This window comes from Hippopotamus amphibius, chromosome 9 (genome assembly GCF_030028045.1).
Source record: "Hippopotamus amphibius kiboko isolate mHipAmp2 chromosome 9, mHipAmp2.hap2, whole genome shotgun sequence".
Classification (NCBI taxonomy): Eukaryota; Metazoa; Chordata; class Mammalia; order Artiodactyla; family Hippopotamidae; genus Hippopotamus; species Hippopotamus amphibius.
The window spans coordinates 86,979,061-86,998,049 of NC_080194.1; the positions used below are offsets into that span (position 1 = coordinate 86,979,061).

General features: G+C 43.8%; 1 protein-coding gene across 2 annotated transcripts in view; it reads left to right on the forward strand.

Annotated features, from left to right (window-relative positions):
- CLMP (CXADR like membrane protein) overlaps positions 1-18,989 on the forward strand; it is a 104,269-nt gene that overhangs the window by 71,898 nt on the left and 13,382 nt on the right. For both annotated transcript variants that reach the window (XM_057747936.1, XM_057747938.1), the window contains exon 3: positions 10,717-10,874. In XM_057747936.1, coding sequence (XP_057603919.1) covers positions 10,717-10,874 — 158 coding nt within the window. The remainder of the gene's footprint in view (positions 1-10,716; positions 10,875-18,989) is intronic.

Consider the following 18,989-nt stretch of genomic DNA (forward strand, 5'->3'; position numbering starts at 1 on the left):
CCCACTCTGGGTGCCAACAATTTTAACAATGTTCCTGTTAGTTTGTGGTACCCAGAATCTGAAGCATCGTGGATAAGGCGTTTAAGGAAATGCTATAGAAATCAGCATTCCCAAATATCTTGATATACAATAATATACAATTTGATACTAACAGACCTGTAAAGATCTGTAAGAGTTTTGCTGTGATTTCAGATTCTCGGTGATAGTAAGAGATTGTGAACAATTTGACATGTCTTAGCAGATTAATTTTAAATATGAAATTGACCTGAAGGCACGATAATGACCAAGATGACCTTGTGGGCCTTCCGAAGCTTGAGATTCTAGATTACAGAGAACCAGAGCATTCCAGAGTTTTGTTTTGTTTTGTTTTATAAATTTATTTATTTATTTATTTATTGGCTGCATTGGATCTTCATTCCTACTCACAGGCTTTCTTTAGTTGAGGTGAACAGGGGCTAGTCTTCCAGTTGTGGTGCTCTGGCTCCTCATTGTGGTGGCTTCTCTTGTTGTGGAGCACGGGCTGTAGGTGCGGGGGTTTCAGTATTTGTGGCACATGGGCTCAATAGTTGTGGCACATGGGCTTAGTTGCTCCGCAGCATGTGGGAGCTTCCCAGACCAGGGATCAAACCCCAGGGATCGAACCCATGTCCCCTGCATTGGCAGGCAGATTCTTAACCACTGTGTCACCAGGGAAGCGCCAGAGTTTTGTAATTCAGTAAATTACCAGCCTAAAACAAAGGTTAAACATCAAGATTTAAAGGACTCTGAAGGTTCTTCTGCTGCCCCCTCCCCTCTAAGCCACCTGGGACAGATTTTTGTTCCTTCCCTCTTTGCCTTTCCTTATTGACTCTCTGAAGATGATACTTCACAGTACCTGAGTACTTGATTTGTTTCATAAGACGTTCTGCAATGAAAATAAGTGTTTTTGGTCTTAGACAAAGTAAATACCTATTTCAGTTGGAAAAAGTTAAAAGTGACCTTAAGTTATTAAAAAAGTATATGTTTCTATTTCTTTAATGAGGTTTTTCTCAAATGCCTGGCCATATTTTCTAAGATTTCCATTTTTTCCATGGCCCTTGGAAACTAAATGTTTGAAATTTAGCATAAAACCACAAATGGCAACAAAGTGCTTATCAAGCTTAAATCCAAGTTTGTCTATAATTCTTTGTCAATTTTAATCTTTTTTACTATTATAATAATATAAGGTGAGGCACGGCTAATCCTCTCTAAGTAAATTCTGCCCCCTTGTGGATTAAAATATCCACAGCTAAAAAAGAAATGCTATAGTTGCATGGGGCCAGTTCCTCTTAGTTCTATCAAGGATCCCTTCAGTGATCTTTAAAAGTAATGTTGCAACGGAATAAAACTAGACTATTTGTATAAATCGTGTAAGAGCTGCTTGATGCTGACAAAATACACTGACAGATAATAGTATACATCTGTATCTTACACTTTGTATACTAGGACAGTGCCTTGACTATACCAAGTGCTGGAGAAATAGTTCACAGAATGTTAGGAAGGACATGAAACATTGAGCTTAACATCCACATACAAGGATCCCTTTCACAGCCCCTGACATACCCCTACTTCAGTGACTCCAGGAATGGAAAATTCACTAAATGATGCAACACCTTCTCTAATCAGGCGGGGACTAAACTGTTAGAAAGTCTATCAACATATTAAGCCCAAATGTGGATAAACACAGATCTTGCTGTACAGCACAGGGAACTATATTCAGTATCCTGTGATAAACCATAATGGAAAAGAACATGAAAAAGAATATATATATGTATAACTGAGTCACTTTGCTGTACAGCAGTAATTAACACAACATTGTAATTCAAGTATAATTCACTTAAAAAGAAAAAACCATAATGGACTTCCCTGGTGGCACAGTAGTTAAGAATCCGCCTGCCAGTACAGGGAACATGGGTTTGATCCCTGCTCCAGGAAGATCCCACAGGCCGCAGAGCAACAACTAAGCCCGTGTGCCACAACTACTGAGCCTGTGCTGTAGAGCCCACAAGCCACGACTACTGAGCCCGCATGCTGCAACTACTGAAGCCCACACGCCTAGAGCCCATGCTGTGCAACAAGAGAAGCCACCGCGCTGAGAAGCCCGCACAGCACAACAAAGAGTAGCTCCTGCGCACCACAACGAAGAGTAATCCCCATTCACCACAATTAGGGAAAGCCCACTCACAGCAGCGATGACCAAACACAGCCCAAAAAAATAACAAATAATAAATAAAGTTCTCTTTAAAAAAATATATTAAGCCCAAATGGAATAAATCCTTTGTAAGAGAATCATACCATTTCAGAACTGGAAAGAGGTGTTGGAGATCTCCCAGTTTATCCTTTTATGGTTGAATCTATTACACCATCTGGACCTAATTCTACTCTCTGGAACAACACCCAATAAGCCTATTACTTGTTTTGTAGTCTTTTAAATGTTGGAAGGGAACTACCATGTTGCCCCCTAAGTCTTCCATCCTGCTAACTTTTCACCAATAATTGTGTCAACTCTTCCTCATATGACATGTTTTTTAGATCTCATCGTCTCCCAGTTACAACCCTGGATGCCAACTTTTTTGTCAATGTCCCTCTCACGTGCAGCATCTAGAACTGAAAACAGATGTTCTGCATGTGCTCATTTGTCTAGGCTAGAGGACAATGAAGCAGTTATTCCTCACGTTTGGGACATTAAACCTCTTTTAATGCAGCCCAAACTCCATGGGCTTTTTCAGCAGTTACATCATACTACTGGTCGGTATAAATCTTGTAGCCCCCCCCCCGGGTCCTCTGGGTCTTTCCCACCCTGTACTTGTGCCTAGCTATAACTTCTAACAATTGTCTCTATTAAATTTCATCTTGCCTTTGGCTCAGAATCCCAGCTAGCAAGATAATTATATACCTTAAATGTGTCCTCTCAGATTAGCTCTGTGCCATCCATATTTAATAAACACGACCTCTGTGTTTCCAACCAATTTTAAGGCAAAGGCAATGACCTCTGGTGTAGGAAAGAGATTAGAATAAACACTGGAGGTGGGCCCATGTCCCCACAGTGCCACCCATCAGCCGTATGGCCTCAGCTGTGTGGTCCTCCCTTCTCTCTCTGCTGAAACAAAGGTGATAACATGAGCTCACCATGTGCTCAGAGGGCTCATGTGAGATAATGCATTTGAATAGGCTGAGTTCATTGTTAATTGCTAAATAAATGTAAAGTATTATTAATCATTAGCTTTCAAATGGCTTGAGAAGGGAGGAGAAACTGTTATCCACTTTTGTATTTCCTTTATACGTGATAGGTGAAGAACTCTGTACAATTTTTAATGTGAATAAATACACACAAAGTACATATTGAGACAGCTTTGCACAGAAGGGAAGGGAGGTGAGTTGATAATTTTTAATCACCCTGTTTAGTCTGGAAACTTCTTCAACTATCTTCTATCAGCATAAGACTCTCTATTTTCCCCTCTCCTCTCTTCCTACATGTAGCCCCACTCCCTCCCTTCCTCCTCCTCCTCCTCTTTATATTCTTTCTCCTTCACTGCATCTTCCTCCCTCCTGCCTTCCCCCTTCCTTCCCCTCCTCTAAAACTAACTCCCAGGCTGGGAAGTGGGAGGAAGCTCTATACAGCCTCCCCAACCACACCCCCACTGAAGCCCAAGGCTGCCCCCTTGGTCCTGGCACCCACACCATTAATTTTAGGATTACAAGAACAAATACTCATCTTCTGGGGGAAAAAGATACCAAGGCACGACAATGATGCCCAGATGTCTGAAATTCCACTGATAACCACAGCTGCATTCCTTCAGCTCCAGGCTTTCTCTAAATATCAAATATACATTTGTCTCTGAGAGGACATTGAAATGAATCAGTCGTTTAGCAGCTCAGAGTGAATGTGGTTTTCATTTTCCGAAGACCTCATAAAGGCACCTGGCTGGAGAGGTGCTGGGGTTGGGTTGTGTATGGGGCTGGAAAGGCAAAATAGGGAGAAGGGAAACTTCCCGGGTTCACGGCAAGGGCGGCTGAGGGGCTGAAAGAAGAGGACAGGGGCTGCCTCTGCTCAAGCTGCTCCCCCACCAGGACCGTTCTCTGCCCTCCCTCGGGTCTATGCAGGAAAAGCCTGTCTGTCTCCAGAACTAGCTTAATCCCACTTACTCCTCGGAGTCTGCCTTAACCACTCTTGTCAGAAATGACTGATCTTCCATACAGTACGATTAATTTTCCTAGGTGTGGTCATGATGTTGAAACATAGCAGCAAAAATATGAAGCAAAATATATATGTATATACACATACACATATATATACATATATATGGAGAGAAAGTGCAAATATGGCCAAAAATTAAGTTATCTAGCAAAATTACTTTCAAACTCTTCACAGTTCTGCTTCACCTTCTCAGCATGTTTTTCTGGTTTTCCTTGTCTTTCAAAGCATGGCGTGTACAATTACTAGTAATAATAATGACCATTTGTTGAGTATGTACTCTATACCATGTGCCAGTGTCAGACACTTTACATACATCATATATAATCCTTTCAATCACCTTTCATGGTTGATGTTTTCATACTCATTTTACAGAGAAGAAAAAAGAGCAGTCAGGGAATGAATTGGTCTTAAAGCCAGTTAAGTCCACACTACATCTATCTGACTCCAAACTCATGCTCTTTCTATTATACCTTGAACTGCATACAGTGTTACAGAAACAGCCTGGAAGTTACATGCCTGCACACACACACACACACATACACACACACCCCTGCAGAATTTTATATTCGTCTAGAAATCAGGAGGTCTTTGACTGAGTCTCTTCTCTCTAAGCCTTGATTTCTTTTTTTTTTTCTACTTTGGGTCTTCATTGCTGCACGCGAACTTTCTCTAGTTGTGGTGAGCAGGGGCTACCCTTTGTTGTGATGCGCAGGCCTCTCAATGTGGTGGCTTCTCTTGTTGCCGAGCACGGGCCCTAGAGTGTTCAGGCTTCAGTAGTTGTGGTAGTGGGCTCAGTAGTTGTGGCGCACGGGCTTAGTTGCTCCAAGGCATGTGGGATCTTCTCTGACCAGGGATCAAACCCGTGTCCCCTGCATTGGCACCAGGGAAGTCCCCGCCTTGATTTCTTGATCTATAAAATAGGAGAAGTTTAAGATTTCCAAAATCCTTTTTATTTTTCTCAATGACATTCGATGATTTTGATTTTCCTGAGGCTTTCTTGAATATTCCATGGAACACAAACACAAGAAAATTCTCCTCCCATTCAGGTAAGTGAACAGGTCCATTGAAAAGAGTGTAATCACCGAGTAGAAGGGGGTGCTTGCACCCCTCCATTGCCCATTAGCTGGTGCCTTGCTGTCCATTAAACAGTGGGAATGGCACAGCTGCTGCACGAGACATCAGACAGTAACTGCTACAGCTCTCTAACTGTGTGACTTGCAAACTGCATATCTACGCAGCTTGGCAAACAACAACTCAGTTCTGAAAAAGAACCCACAGGACTTCCCTGGTGGCACAGAGGTTAAGAATCTGCCTGCCAATGCAGGGGCACAAGTTTGAGCCCTGGTCTGGGAAGATCCCACATGCCGTGGAGCAACTAAGCCTGTGTGCCACAACTACTGAGCCTGTGCTCTAGAGCCTACCAGCCACAACTACTGAGCCCATGTGCCGCAACTACTGAAGCCTGCTCACCTAGAGCCTGTGCTCTGCAACAAGAGAAGCCACCACAATGAGAAGCCCGAGCACCACAGCGAAGAGTAGCCCCCACTCACCGCAACTAGAGAAAGCCCACACGCAGCAACAAAGACCCAACGCAGTCAATAAATAAATAAATTAATTAATTAAAAAAATTATCTTTAAAAAAATGAAATAAAAATAAAATAAATAAAAAAGAACCCACAAAGCACTGTGGCCTCTCCTAGGGGCCCTGGGGAACGTGGGGTGCTGTGTTGATGAGGGCAGCACTAGAGGATCCATTCTTTGCATGCAGACCCCGGGCAACTTGTCCCCTGCAGGCATTTGGTAAGTAGTTGAGAAGTAGAAATTTCTCTGTTCGGGAAGTAAGAGAGAAATTGATGTTTTATATGCAGCATCCTAGTTTCTATTAAAACTTGCCCCTGGCCATTTGCGTTTTTGCTTCCATGAAAGTAAGATGGGCCACCCGTGGCCCTAGAGGAGCCATCTGAGAAAATTCAGCCAGGGTTCTCACTCCTGCCCCATCTGCTCAAACCCATACAGTCTGATCTGGAAATAGGGCCTCAATATGTGAGGCAAACAGTGTTTCCATCAGGGCTCAAAGACTATAGGTTTCACCTACTTGGACTCAGTGAGCTTCCTTGAAAGGGTCATCCAAGGCATCTACCTGACCACCAAAACAATGCCAGTTCTTCATACATAACATTTTTAGAAAGACTTCAACTATGAGGGTTTTAATGTGAATGGAATCGTCAATTGGTTAGAGAAATCGCCTTTTAAAAACTGACTCATCTCAATGGATTCATCTTCAAAATATGTGGCTTATTTTCCCTCAGTTATATACATGTATTCGTGTTGGAAAAAAAAAAAGTTACCCCTGCCCCTTTCTCTTTGAAGGAGGTCTTGAAGGTTCAAGAGAATCTTTAATAACTGTAAATGCCCTTTAGAGAATAAAATCTTAAACTAATCTTAATGACTGTAGGCAGCAGTCACGTAAGAAAAAGCTCCTTTCTGTACGAGAGAACATTTTAGGGGGAGAACCCTAAGTGCCATCACCAGGTGCTTTACCTCGGTGTCTTGTCTAACTCCCATTTCGCAGATGAGAAACACTAAGGCTCAGAGAGGGTAATTCTCCCAAGCTCCAGGAGTCCTTTGTAAAGTGCCTGACTTACTCACAAAGGCTTCAGCTTAGGGAGCATCCTCAGTGTCCACTCTGCGCTTGCATACAGAGGCAGTCCTCACCACTGCCGCCTGCCAGCAGCTCTCCCCGCCATCAAACGCCACAAGTCCCAGACACCTAGTGGAGATGATTCCCTTACTTGCAGTTCTGCCACCAGTCAGCTTGGTGACTTGACACTTCAGTTCTCCAGGCTGCAGTTAAATTTTGATGATCCCTAAGGTCTTTCTCAATAAAGATGAACCTTTCAGTGCCCAGAGACCCCAAGGCTGGCCCTGCCCCGGGTGTTTGGATTGCCCCTTCCTGCTCACTGGCCAGGAGGCAGATACATGCTCAGCAGCCCCCACGAGCTTAGCTTGAGCCTGGGAGTTGTAAGCAGAGTCCAGGCCCCTGTCCGTGTAGACTACAGAACAGGAGTGTGGGTTAAAAAGCACGGAAGGGCCTGAGAAATCTGCGGAGGTCTTGGGGAACTGAGGTTTGGGGAAGACTAGAGGCGCATGCACCCTGATCTTGAGGCTCCCTGCCTTGGTAAAGCCATTGGTATTCACTGAGTGGCCTGTCCCTGCGCTGCTGTGTCTAATTCTGGGTGTGGTATAAATAGAACTTGGCGCTCTGGCAAAGCACACCGCCCACCACTATGTTCCTTTCCTTTTGAGACATCAACCAGACGTGAGCCTTTGATTCCCTCTAGTGGCTCAAATCAGCAACTTGCATAGCTGATTCTTTGAATTTATTCAATGTATAGAGTGCCTACTGTATGCACCAAATTGGTGCTGAGTTCCCCAGCTTTGCCGGGGTACTTAATTTGGACATTGTTGTGTCCAGTAGAAAGTGATCAGGGATGGAAGGCAGAGCTTAGTGCAGTGCAAACCGGCTCTGTTTTATGGGGACTGAGGGACAATGGGTTTTATACGGGTTATTTCTGCCACTAAATGAGTCATAGTGTTGCAGGAAAGGGGGACCCCTTCCAGGGCCCGAGAGTGGGCTCTTGTCTAACACTTGGAAAGGAATTATCTGAGGAGACACACGTGCTGACAAAGCAGGAGACTTTATTGGGAAGGGGTGTCTGGACGGAGACCAGCAGGGTAAGGGAACCCAGGAGAACTGCTCTGCCACGTGGCTCACAGTCTCAGCTTTTACAGTAATAGGGTTAGTTTCTGGGTTGTCTCTGGCCAATCATTCTGACTCAGAGTCCTTCCTGGTGGCGAGTGCATCCCTCAGCCAAGATGGATTCCAGCAAGAAGGATTCTGGGAGGTTGGGAGCACATGTGGACCGGCGTGTCCTCTCTCCTTCTGACCTTTCCTGAATTCTTCTGGTTGGTGGTAGCTTGTTAGTTGCACGTTTCTTACCAGGACCTGTTGTTTTAAGACAACCCATGCAAGTGGCTATTATTGTGCCTGGCCATGGTGGGCCAAGGTTTTGGTCAGTGGTTCCCCTAAGAGTAGGATCTTGGGCCGACTCCTTCATCCTCAGACCTCAGTTTGCTCGTGGGTAAAATCAGTGCTTGCGTTAGATTCACATCCATCCAACACATGTTCTTTGAGCACCTGCAATGTGTGAGACCCAGGCTGAGTGTTCTAGGCATGCAGGGTTGAACAGAACTTGATCTCAAGGAGCGTAGAGGCTGACGGGAAAAGCAGACCTTCAGAAACCACATGAAACAAGGGGCACGTGCAGCATACCATGGCTGTCAGCGTGAGCTCTGCAGTGAGACAGATCTGGGTGGAGCCCTGCGCTGCCACTTCCTCGCTGTGTGCTATTGGGCAAGTTGCTGACACCCTCTTTACCTTGCCTCAGTAGACTTGGTTAATGACCCTTTCTTCATGGTGTGGATGCCCAGTGTAGAGCCACACCATGGGAAGTGCTCACTACACGGTGGCTACGCCCACCGCAGTGTCAGTTCTAAACAGAAATAACAGAGACCTTGTTGAGAATGTCAAGAAGGACATTCTCATTGAGGGACTTGTCCTGTTGGTTCTCATGCTAGGCAGGTTTCTCTAGTCTCCTTTCTCGGCCATGGAGCTTCGGAATTGACCTGCTGCTTCTCTTGCAGTCTACCTCCGAGGGCCCCAACCCTGCATTTCAGCCCATCAGCCCCCCATGAATGAGAACCACAGTCTTCCCTGCTCCCTTCTTCCTTGTTTCATTTCCCTGAAGGCAAGAAGACAGGCCCTTCTCCTTCCCACAGACTTGCTGCTAATCAATTTTGGGAAATGAATGGAAATTAGAGAGGTAGTTTATATGCTTCTGTTGGTCACAACCCTTGGTCTTTAGTGCTTAAAACACTTCTAAAGTGGCAGAGTGAGTTCTCTGCCAGAGAGAGAGCTTCATACAAGCCCTGACACTTGGGACTGTTCCATTTTAGACGTTGTGTGATTCTTGTCTAGTGTTAATGGCTTGAAAGAGATCATTTTTCACACTGAGCTTCTTTATTACTATTTAAGGAGATAAAGGAGGATCAGAGCTAAAGCACACCTTAAATACCAGATACATCATACCTAGAATCAGGTGAGGTTTCATCATATCAATTTATCAGTCATCAATACTGTAAATTTAATAGTCAGGTACTAAAGAGATGAATAGGAAGGAGGGAAGGTGAACTTGAAATCTAAAGTTGCTGACATGATGGAATTCCCTGGTGGTCCAGGAGTTAGGACTCTGTCCTTCCACTGCTGGGGGCCCGAGTTCAGTCCCTGTTCAGGGAACTGAGATTCCGCAAGCTGTGCAGTCAAAAGAATAAAGTTGCTGACGTGATACCATTTCTGGAAAAAGATGAAAGTTAAAGAAAGCAGGGGCTTCCTAGGTGGCGCAGTGGTTGGGAATCCGCCTGCCAATGCAGGGTACACGGGTTCAATCCCTGCCCCAGGAAGATCCCACATGCCGCGGAGCCACTAAGCCCGTGAGCCACAACTATTGAGCCTGCGCTTTAGAGCCCATGAGCCACAACTATTGAGCCCATGTGCTGCAACCACTGAGACCCACTCGCCTAGAGCCCGTGCTCCGCAACGAGAAGCCACGGCAATGAGGAGCCCGCGCACCACAACGAAGAGTAGCCCTCACTCACCACAACTAAAAAGAAAGCCTGCGCACAGCAAAGAAGACCCAACACAACCAATAAAATAAATTAATTAATTAATAAAAATAAAAAAAAGCAAAAGTGGACCTGAATTCCTATTAGCCAAAGGAATATTGGAGGGATGAAGGGACAGGATCCAAATGTGGTAACTTGGAGTTTTTGCTTTGGATGGAAAGTGCTACTTCATATTTTGAAGCCATGTGATATGAAACTACAGAGAATGAGGATGGAAGTTGTGGGGGTAAAAGACTGTGTGTCCCTAAGGGAAGCAGGAACTACCCATAAGAGCCCATTTGTTCTTAGAGGTATTGCTGCACTTACTCAGAGTTCTGTGAGGGCAGCCTGACTTTAAGAAGGATCTAAGGAGTGAACCAGTATCGGGAGCCTATTCTGGGAGGAGGCCAACTCTGCCTTCCCTTTTAGTTTCCATCCCTTTGGAAACCTTTGCTAGTAGGGGAGAGAAAGATCAAAAGACAAAGCTGCTGTTGACCTGAGTGATTTCACTGTTCCTAAAAACCCAGTAAGGTAGGAAAGGTGGGCGTTAGTAGGAGTATAATTTGGGGGGTTAAGGAAGATATGATGAATTCAGTTGATGGAGGAGCCAGCATGAGTCCCGAGACTTCTAGTATAATACTTCTGGGCCAGGATTCTGCCAGCACCTTGACACGCCCCTCGCCCACAGAAACATCCGATAATTATTAGCTGTAATACTTGCTTCCTGAACATTGCCATCCAGTTTCTGTGTGCCTAATCAGAGGTTTTCCTCTTCCCAGTTTGCTACTATGTTGGAACCTTGGGGACTCACACTGAGATCAAGAGAGTGGCAGAGGAAAAGGTCACTTTGCCCTGTCACCATCAACTGGGGCTCCCAGAAAAAGACACCCTGGATATCGAATGGCTGCTCACGGATCATGAAGGGAACCAAAAAGTGGTGAGTGTGCGTGCAGCTAGAGCCCTGCCTTCTCTCCTCCCATCCTCCCTGGCCTTTCCTTAGTCCCCCGTCTTTCTTGCTGTGTCAGAAAGGGCTAGAACTGCTTTTTCAACTGGCTTAGAGTTGAAAGACTCTACATACAAAACTATACACAAGAAAAGGTACTGGGTTGTGAGGATGAGAGATTCTATGTTCCTTGGGCAAGCAAGAACTACAAGAAAGCCATCCATCATTTGCCCAAGGAGGGAAACCGCACTAGTAGCATCTTTCCTGTGAAGGGACTGGGATGCAGTAGCTTGACTGCCTTGTCTAGTGAGCCAGACTGTGCCTGTCCTAGGAAGGCTGCTCTTCTTCCTCCTCTGAAACCATCACTACCTGCTGATGCTTAAACTTTGCACAGTCATGACTTCTGAACTCTAAGGTTGTGTAATGGGATGAGCAACATATGATACAGAGGAACAAGTACAGGACATGAATGGAAATGTTTAACACATGTATAATATTTTTTAAGAACTTTTATTGAGATACAGTTAACATACAATAAACTGCATATATTTAGAGTGTACTATTTGGTGTCCCAATCTCCCAATTCATTCCCCTCCAACCCTCCCCGCTTTCCCCACTTGGTGTCCATATGTTTGTTCTCTACATCTGTGTCTCTATTTCTGCCTTGCAAACCGGTTGATTTGTACCATTTTTTTAGAGTCCACATATATGTGTTAATATACGATATTTGTTTTTCACTTTCTGACTCACTTCACTCTGTATGACAGTCTCTAGGTCCACCCATGTCTCTACAAATGTCCCAGTTTCATTGCTTTTTACAGCTGAGTAATATTCCATTGTATATATGTACCACATCTTTTCATCTATTCAACTGTTGATGGACATTTAGGTTGCTTCCTTGTCCTGGCTATTGTAAATAGTGCTGCAATGAACACTGGAGTGCATGTGTCTTTTTTTTTTTTTTTTTTTTTTTTTTTTTTTTTTTTTTTTTTCCCGCCCCCCCGCATGTGTCTTTTTGAATTATGCTGTTCTCTGGGTATATGCCCAGCAGTGGGATTGCTGGGTTATATGGTAGTTGTATTTTTAGTCTTGCAAGGAACCTCCATACTGTTCTCCATAGTAACACATGTATAATTGGTTAGCAAAAGAACTGATACTGATTCTAGAGCTGGAAAATAAAGGAGCTGGCCCTGGGTCTGCAGTGCTCAAGTTCAGTAGGGCCACCAATGTGTCCATTGGTTTCTGTAAGCTTCTGGCAGTGTGAACAGAAGTTATCGCACTCTGCTCCTGAAGACCCCCTGGGCTGGCCTTCATTAGAGAATGAGAACTAGGTAAACTATTGTCACCATCCTTTCTGTCTTGGCTATACTCAGCCACTGTACCTTGCCTCCTCCTAGGTTTTCTAGCATAACTATTCTCAGTGCCTTTACCCATTGACTCATTTTTTAAAATCTTTTTGTTGAAAGTCTTGTGATTAAAAAAACAAACAAACAAAATAACCCTCCAAACTATAACTTAGGGAAGCTGACTCTAGACTTTCCTTGTTTTTCAGAACTTTACTTCTTTTCCTATTAAAAAGTGAAAATTTTTCCTTTCCTCTTCTCTGTCTATACCACTAATTTCATAAGGATGTTTATTCAGGGAGAAGCTAAGGTTTTCGCTGAAAATAAACTTCAGGATCACAGTTGGAGTTTAACTTGCTCACAGAGCTGCCTACATCACCTTGTTATTTTGATACTGCTTGCCATTTTGTTCTCATAGTACAACATCCCAAGACTCACTCTGTTCTCTTAAGAGCAAGGTCACCTTAACCTGAGCATATTTATTCCAACAATTTCATAATCAATCCCAGATATGATACTACCAGTTCTGAAGGAAGTGAATAAGAGCCCATGTTCCTTTAATAAAAATGCAAGAATGATGCCACTCATCTAACTTTCACCCAAGTGGTTTCATTTAAACTAAGGAAAAAAAGTTGCTTGGATATGTAGCCAGGTGAATATAAGGGTTGATTAAAGAAGGCCACTGATATGGCTTCTGTTATCACTCTGATAAGCAAGCACAGTCCCCTACTTATCTTCAGTGAATGCGCTAAAGTAAGGATTGCCATTTATTCAGTCATTCAGATGGCAAGAATTTATTTTGCACTTACTGTATGCCACAGTAGGCGCTGGGGTACAATAGTGAAGAAGAAATCAGTGTCCCTGTCTTCTTGGAGCTTAAAGTGAAATGACATTCAATAATTTAAAAAAAAATTGGGGGTGGGGTGGGGCAGAACTTCCCTGGTGGTGCAGTGGTTAAGAATCCACATGCCAATGCAGGGGACACAGGTTCAATCCCTGGGCGGGGAAGATCCCATATGCCACAGAGCAACTAAGCCTATGTGCCACAACTACTGAGCCTGTGCTTTAGAGCCTGTGAGCCACAACTACTGAGCTCATGTGCCACAACTACAGAAGCCTGTGTGCTATAGGGCCCATGCTCCACAACAACGAGAAGCCACCCCAACGAGAAGCCTGTGCACTGCAACAAAGAGTAGCCCCTGCTCTCTGCAACTAGAGAAAAGCCCACGCTCACAGGAACAAAGACCCAATGCAGCCAAAAATAAATACATAAATAAATAAATTGACAGGTCAAAAAACAATAATACTAATTTAAAAAAAAATTTTAAGTACAGAGCAATAAATAGCTCCGTGCCAGGCACAAATCTGTTTAGCACATATTATCTCATTTAACTTAATCTTCATAACCAGGATTACTGGTGCCATTTTCCAGGTAAGGAACTGAGGCACACGCACATACAAAATGAGAAAACTGCTTCAGGTCACCCAGTTTTGAAATCGGGCACTCTGACGTTGGTACCTGGGCTAATAACCATTAGCTATGTTACCTTCAGAAGTAATTTGACATGAGAAAATGCGCTGCTATATAGGAAATAAGGAGAATATGGGGAGAAAATTATTCCAGACAGAATTAATTATGCGAAGACCCTGAGGCTGGAAAAAACTTAGCACTACTGGAAGTTCTGAAAGATCAAAAATCAATGTAGTTAACTGGGCATATACACAGAGAATACCATCATTCAAAGACACATGCACTCCAATGTTCACTGCAGCACAATTTACGATAGCCAGAACAAGGAAGCAACCTAAATGTCCATCAACAGATGAATGGATAAAAAAGATGTGGTACTTACATACAATGGAATATTACTCAGCTGTAAAAAGCAATGAAACTGGGACATTTGTAGAGACATGGGTGGACCTAGAGACTGTCATACAGAGTGAAGTGAGTCAGAAAGAGAAAAATAAATATCATGTATTAACACATTTATGCAGAATATAGAAAAATGGTACAGATCAACCAGTTTGCAAGGCAGAAACAGAGACACAGATGTAGAGAACAAACATATGGACACCAAGTGGGGAAAGCGGGGAGGGTTGGGGGGGGAATGAATTGGGAGATTGGGATTGCCATATATACATTACTATTAAGAAAAAAAATACCAAATAGTACACTCTAAATATATGCAGTTTATTGTATGTTAACTGTATCTCAATAAGTTCTTCAAAAAAAATCATTGTAGTTAAATTTAGTAAATATTGGATTCCCACTATACACACACTCTCTCTCTTGAAGGAGCTACTTGAAGAGATACATATCATGATAGAGACAAGCAGAGTGTTCTAGAGGAAAACAAAGGAGGAGCCTCTGGCTGAGAGCCCTTGGAGGAGGAGAGAGGTCAGGGGGTGCTCCTGGTGGCGTGTAAGTGTGAGCCTGTGGGGTTGCAGGACCAGAAATTGAAAGGCCTTGTCTGCCACACCAGGGAGCTGAGAATTTTTCCTATAATGTCTTGGCTTTCTTGAAGGATTTTAAGAGTAAAAAGGGCATATTTGCATTTTAGAGCAAGCACTCTGGCCCCAAGAGGCACACTGATTTTAGGGGGACTCGAGTAGAAGCAAGATCAGTTGAACAGTTTCTGGCTACAAGGGCTTAAACTACAGTCATGGGTAGTTGGGATACCAAGCTGTAGGTAGGGATACCAAGCTGTGGGTAAAGTTACCAAAACTGGTTAATTGCCAGGGGATTGGGAGTGAGAGTGAGGGGGACCAAGGAAGAAAATACAGGAAGTGTCAGACATGGTGCTTATTTTTCCTTTTTTTGGCCTCGTTTCACAGCATGTGACCCAACCAGGAATCAAACCCATGTCCCCTGCAGTAGAAGCTTGGGGTCCTAACCACTGGACCACCAGGGAATTCCTGGATGTGGTGCTTAAAGTAGGCTAACCAATGACCCAGATCTCAAGGTTACCTTTGCGTTTCATTCTGAGCAGAAACATTTTCATCCCTCTTGTCTAGGATGCTCAGATGTGCAGGCAACATACAGGGGTGGGTAGGCAGCCTCTGGAATATTTGAATTTTAGCCTAGACAGCATGGCCACTAGAATTCTGGAGCTTTCCTCCTGGTTCTAGGATGGAAACATGGTAGAATTTCCAAAGAGTGCTCACCTCCCCCAAGGTCTGTCAGGAACTCACAACAGAAACCTTTTCCTTCTATTTTTCAGATTGAGAAACAGGATTAGCAATACTCCAATACCCATGCCAACCCTCTTGGTCACTTTTTCACCCTTTCCCCTTTCTCTTTGGCTTTAAGCAAGAAAAATCCTGATCTAAAACAGAGAGAGGAGCCTACATCCATCTCCTTCAAGGCAGTTTCACAACTGCTATGTAGGGCCTAGCACAGCAGAACAACCACCAGAAAGTTGAGCTGCTCCATCTGTTCCATTGGAGTCCTAACAAACTGTCCTGCTTTCTTCCCCTAAAAATGCATCCAGAGCAGGTGCACCAGGAATAAGACAAACAGCCCCACAACAGCTGAGATTCATATATTTAATTTGTTTGTTTGCAGAAGGATTAAGTGTATATTCACTGTTCCCCCATCACACCCCTACTGATCCATGGCTTAGTCTCAGCACTACATTCCCTAGAATTAAAAACAAAATAAAACAGAGAGACACACAAGCACCTGAGTTTCAACGTATGCCTGGAAAAAAAAAAGAGCCAAATTGTAAAGCTGTAACTGAGCCCCAACCCATGTCAAAAGTGTTGTGACATTCTCATGTTCAATAAGGATTATTTCATTATATTAAGATGATTTGGGGGGGAATTCCCTAGCGGTCTAATGGTTAGGACTCTGTGCTTTTACCACTGATGGCTTGGTTGGGTTTGACCCCTGGTCGGGGAACTAAGATCCCACAAGCGGAGCAGCCCAAAAAAAAAAAAAAAAGATTCTTTTGGAGTTTTATAATCTCTCCTTTCCGAAGATATTAAATACTTACCTATAGTTATCTCTTTTTCTTCATTTAATATTACGACAGGGTTTGGGGTAAAGGGAGGGAAAAACAACACACCAGGAAAGCCTGTATATACAGAAGGTGACCCCCAAGCTTGATCTTGAGACCTGTGTAGGTGTTGTTTAGGTAAAAATAAAAGGAGAGGCATTTCAGAAGGAGAGGGCTATGTGATCCCAGACAAAGATACATCAGAGGTAAAGTCGATGATGGGTGATGACTTAGAGGGCCAGGATAGGGAGGGTGGGAAGGAGTCATGGAAGGGTGGGGATATGTGTATAAATACAGCTGATTCACTTTGATGTACCTCAAAAATTGGCACAGCAGTGTAAAGCAATTATATTCCAATAAAGAGCTTTAAAAAAAAAAAGACACATCAGAGGACATTGTTCAGAATCAAGGGACTTGAGTTTGGGGACTAGGCTATTCAGAGATGTGAGGGCAGGGACCAAAGCTGAGGTGTGGTCCAGGCTGCACTGGCCTTGCGGGCCATATTCAGAGGGTCAAAACTGTAGACCACAGCGTGCACAGGTGATGGGAAACAATGCACACTTTTAGGCAGGGGAGCTTCACTGTAAAAATGAATGGAATGAATGGGCTGAACAATTTGGCAATCTTAGGGGCTTCCTTGAACCCAGCATCTGCCTAATAAAAGTGATAATGAGCACTTACAATCTCATCCCACAAAAGTCCTGTGAAGTAGCTTGTCCCCATGTGACAGTTGAGGACCTTCAGGTTTAGAAAAGTTCATTAGCTGAGCCCAGGTACACAGCTGTAAATAGAGGAGCTCCCATTTGAATATAGCCAGCTCTCTCCATCACTGTCCCTGGCATAGCATTTTTCAATATTAGGACTCAGTAGTGGATCTTAAGCGACCAGACGTTTTGGTTTAACATGGACTAGAAAGGATTTCTCTGGTGATCCAGTGGTTAAGACTCCATGCTCCCAAAGCAGGGGGCACGGATTCGATCCCTGGTTGGGGAACTAAGATCCCACATGTGGCGCGGCCTAAAGAAAAAAAGAAAGAAATTATCAGAGTACACTGCACATATACTGTTTCATGAAACTTATGTTTCAGTTATATATGTGTATGCTCTATGCGTGCTGGGTCAGGAAGAAAAATGAATTTCTTAGTGTGAGCCTGTTCAAAAAGTTTGAAGGCATCTGTGGTAGTGAACTTCTAACAGTCCAAAGCAGTCAGATTCAACTCTGGACCACACCTCCTAAAGCTCTCCAAAGTCGAAAGTACCTTTTAAGACAAAGATATCTCCTGATATTAGTCCAAATACTAAAATGAACAAGGAAGAAATCCCCCAGACCACAAAGGGTCACCAACCTCCCACAGCCCACAAAACCCAAAAGTCCCTAAAAATCACCCAGTTCTGTACTGATTCCTAGGTTTAGAATCTCTTTGTTCTTCTTAAGAAGCACATAAGTGATATGCACCTACATAAATGTATGCAAATATGAAAAAGTCAGAAAGAAAATAACATTAATTGAGTGCCTATTAAGTGTTCCATGCTTACTTGTTCTAGCTCCAAACATCAGCGCCCCCACTCTCCCTCACAGAGAGGAGATGAGCTCTAAAGCTTCCAGGTTTTTCCTGTTGCTAATGTATTTCATCCTCTCCCCATTGTCCTACCGGTTTGGCATTCCTATGGCAGCTCCTCTGCCCCGAAAGAAAGCTATTCTTCTCCTGGAGTGCAACAGGATGTGGGGCCAAGAACGCCCTGCAAACGTTTGAAACAAACAAGTACCATATCAGGAGAAGCAGGATGCAGTCCTAGCTCTTCCTGGTCTGAGTCTAAGGCACAGGACTTTAAGTTAAACACTAGGAATTCTAAGGAATTATTTGCAAAATAAGATGCTTTGTACATTTTTCTGGGTCAGAGTTTATAGGTTTTATCTGATTGGGAGAAAAACAAAAAGCAGTACAGTGGAACTAAGAAATTATTCAGAGATGGTGCTGACCACATCCTGTCATATGAGGCTGGTTGCTTTTCAAGGGATAAGAATAGGATAGAAATCTCTCCCTGGCCCTAAGAACTCCTCCCTGAGATGCCCAGCCTTAGTGGGAAACGCAGTTATTAATTAGAGACTACAGGAGGGCCCAAAAGGATTACCACATTCTAGCAGATTCAACTGCAGGGCCCCAGTTTCAGATTAAGATATATGTACCTGGGGGACATCACTGGTGGCACAGTGGCTAAGAATCTGCCTGCCAATGCAGGGGACATGATTTCGATCCCTGGTCCAGGGAGATCCCACACATCTCGGAGCAACTAAGCCAGTGCGCCACAACTACTGAGTCTGCACTCTAGAGCCCAAGAGCCACAACTATTGAGCCCACGTGCCACAACTACTGAAGCCCGTGTGCCTAGAGTTCGTGCTCCGCAACAAGAGAAGCCACCGCAATGAGAAGCCTGCGCACCGCAATGAAGAGTATCTCCCGCTTGCCACAGCTAGAGAAAGCCTGCACACAGCAACAAAGACCCAACACACCCTAAATAAATAAATAAATAAATAAATAAATAAATAAATAAAAAGATATATGTATCCAGGAATTCCCTTGTGGTCCAGTGGTTAGGATTCCATGTTTCCATTGCAGGGTGCATGAGTTCAGTCTCTGGTCGGGGAACTAAGATCCCACAAACCGTGCAGTGCAACGTGACAGGGAGGGCAATTAAGAGTCGGTAGGGTGTGTAACACTGAAACTTTTTCAGGCAGGGTTGTCCTTTGTCCTTGAAGCAACACAAGAA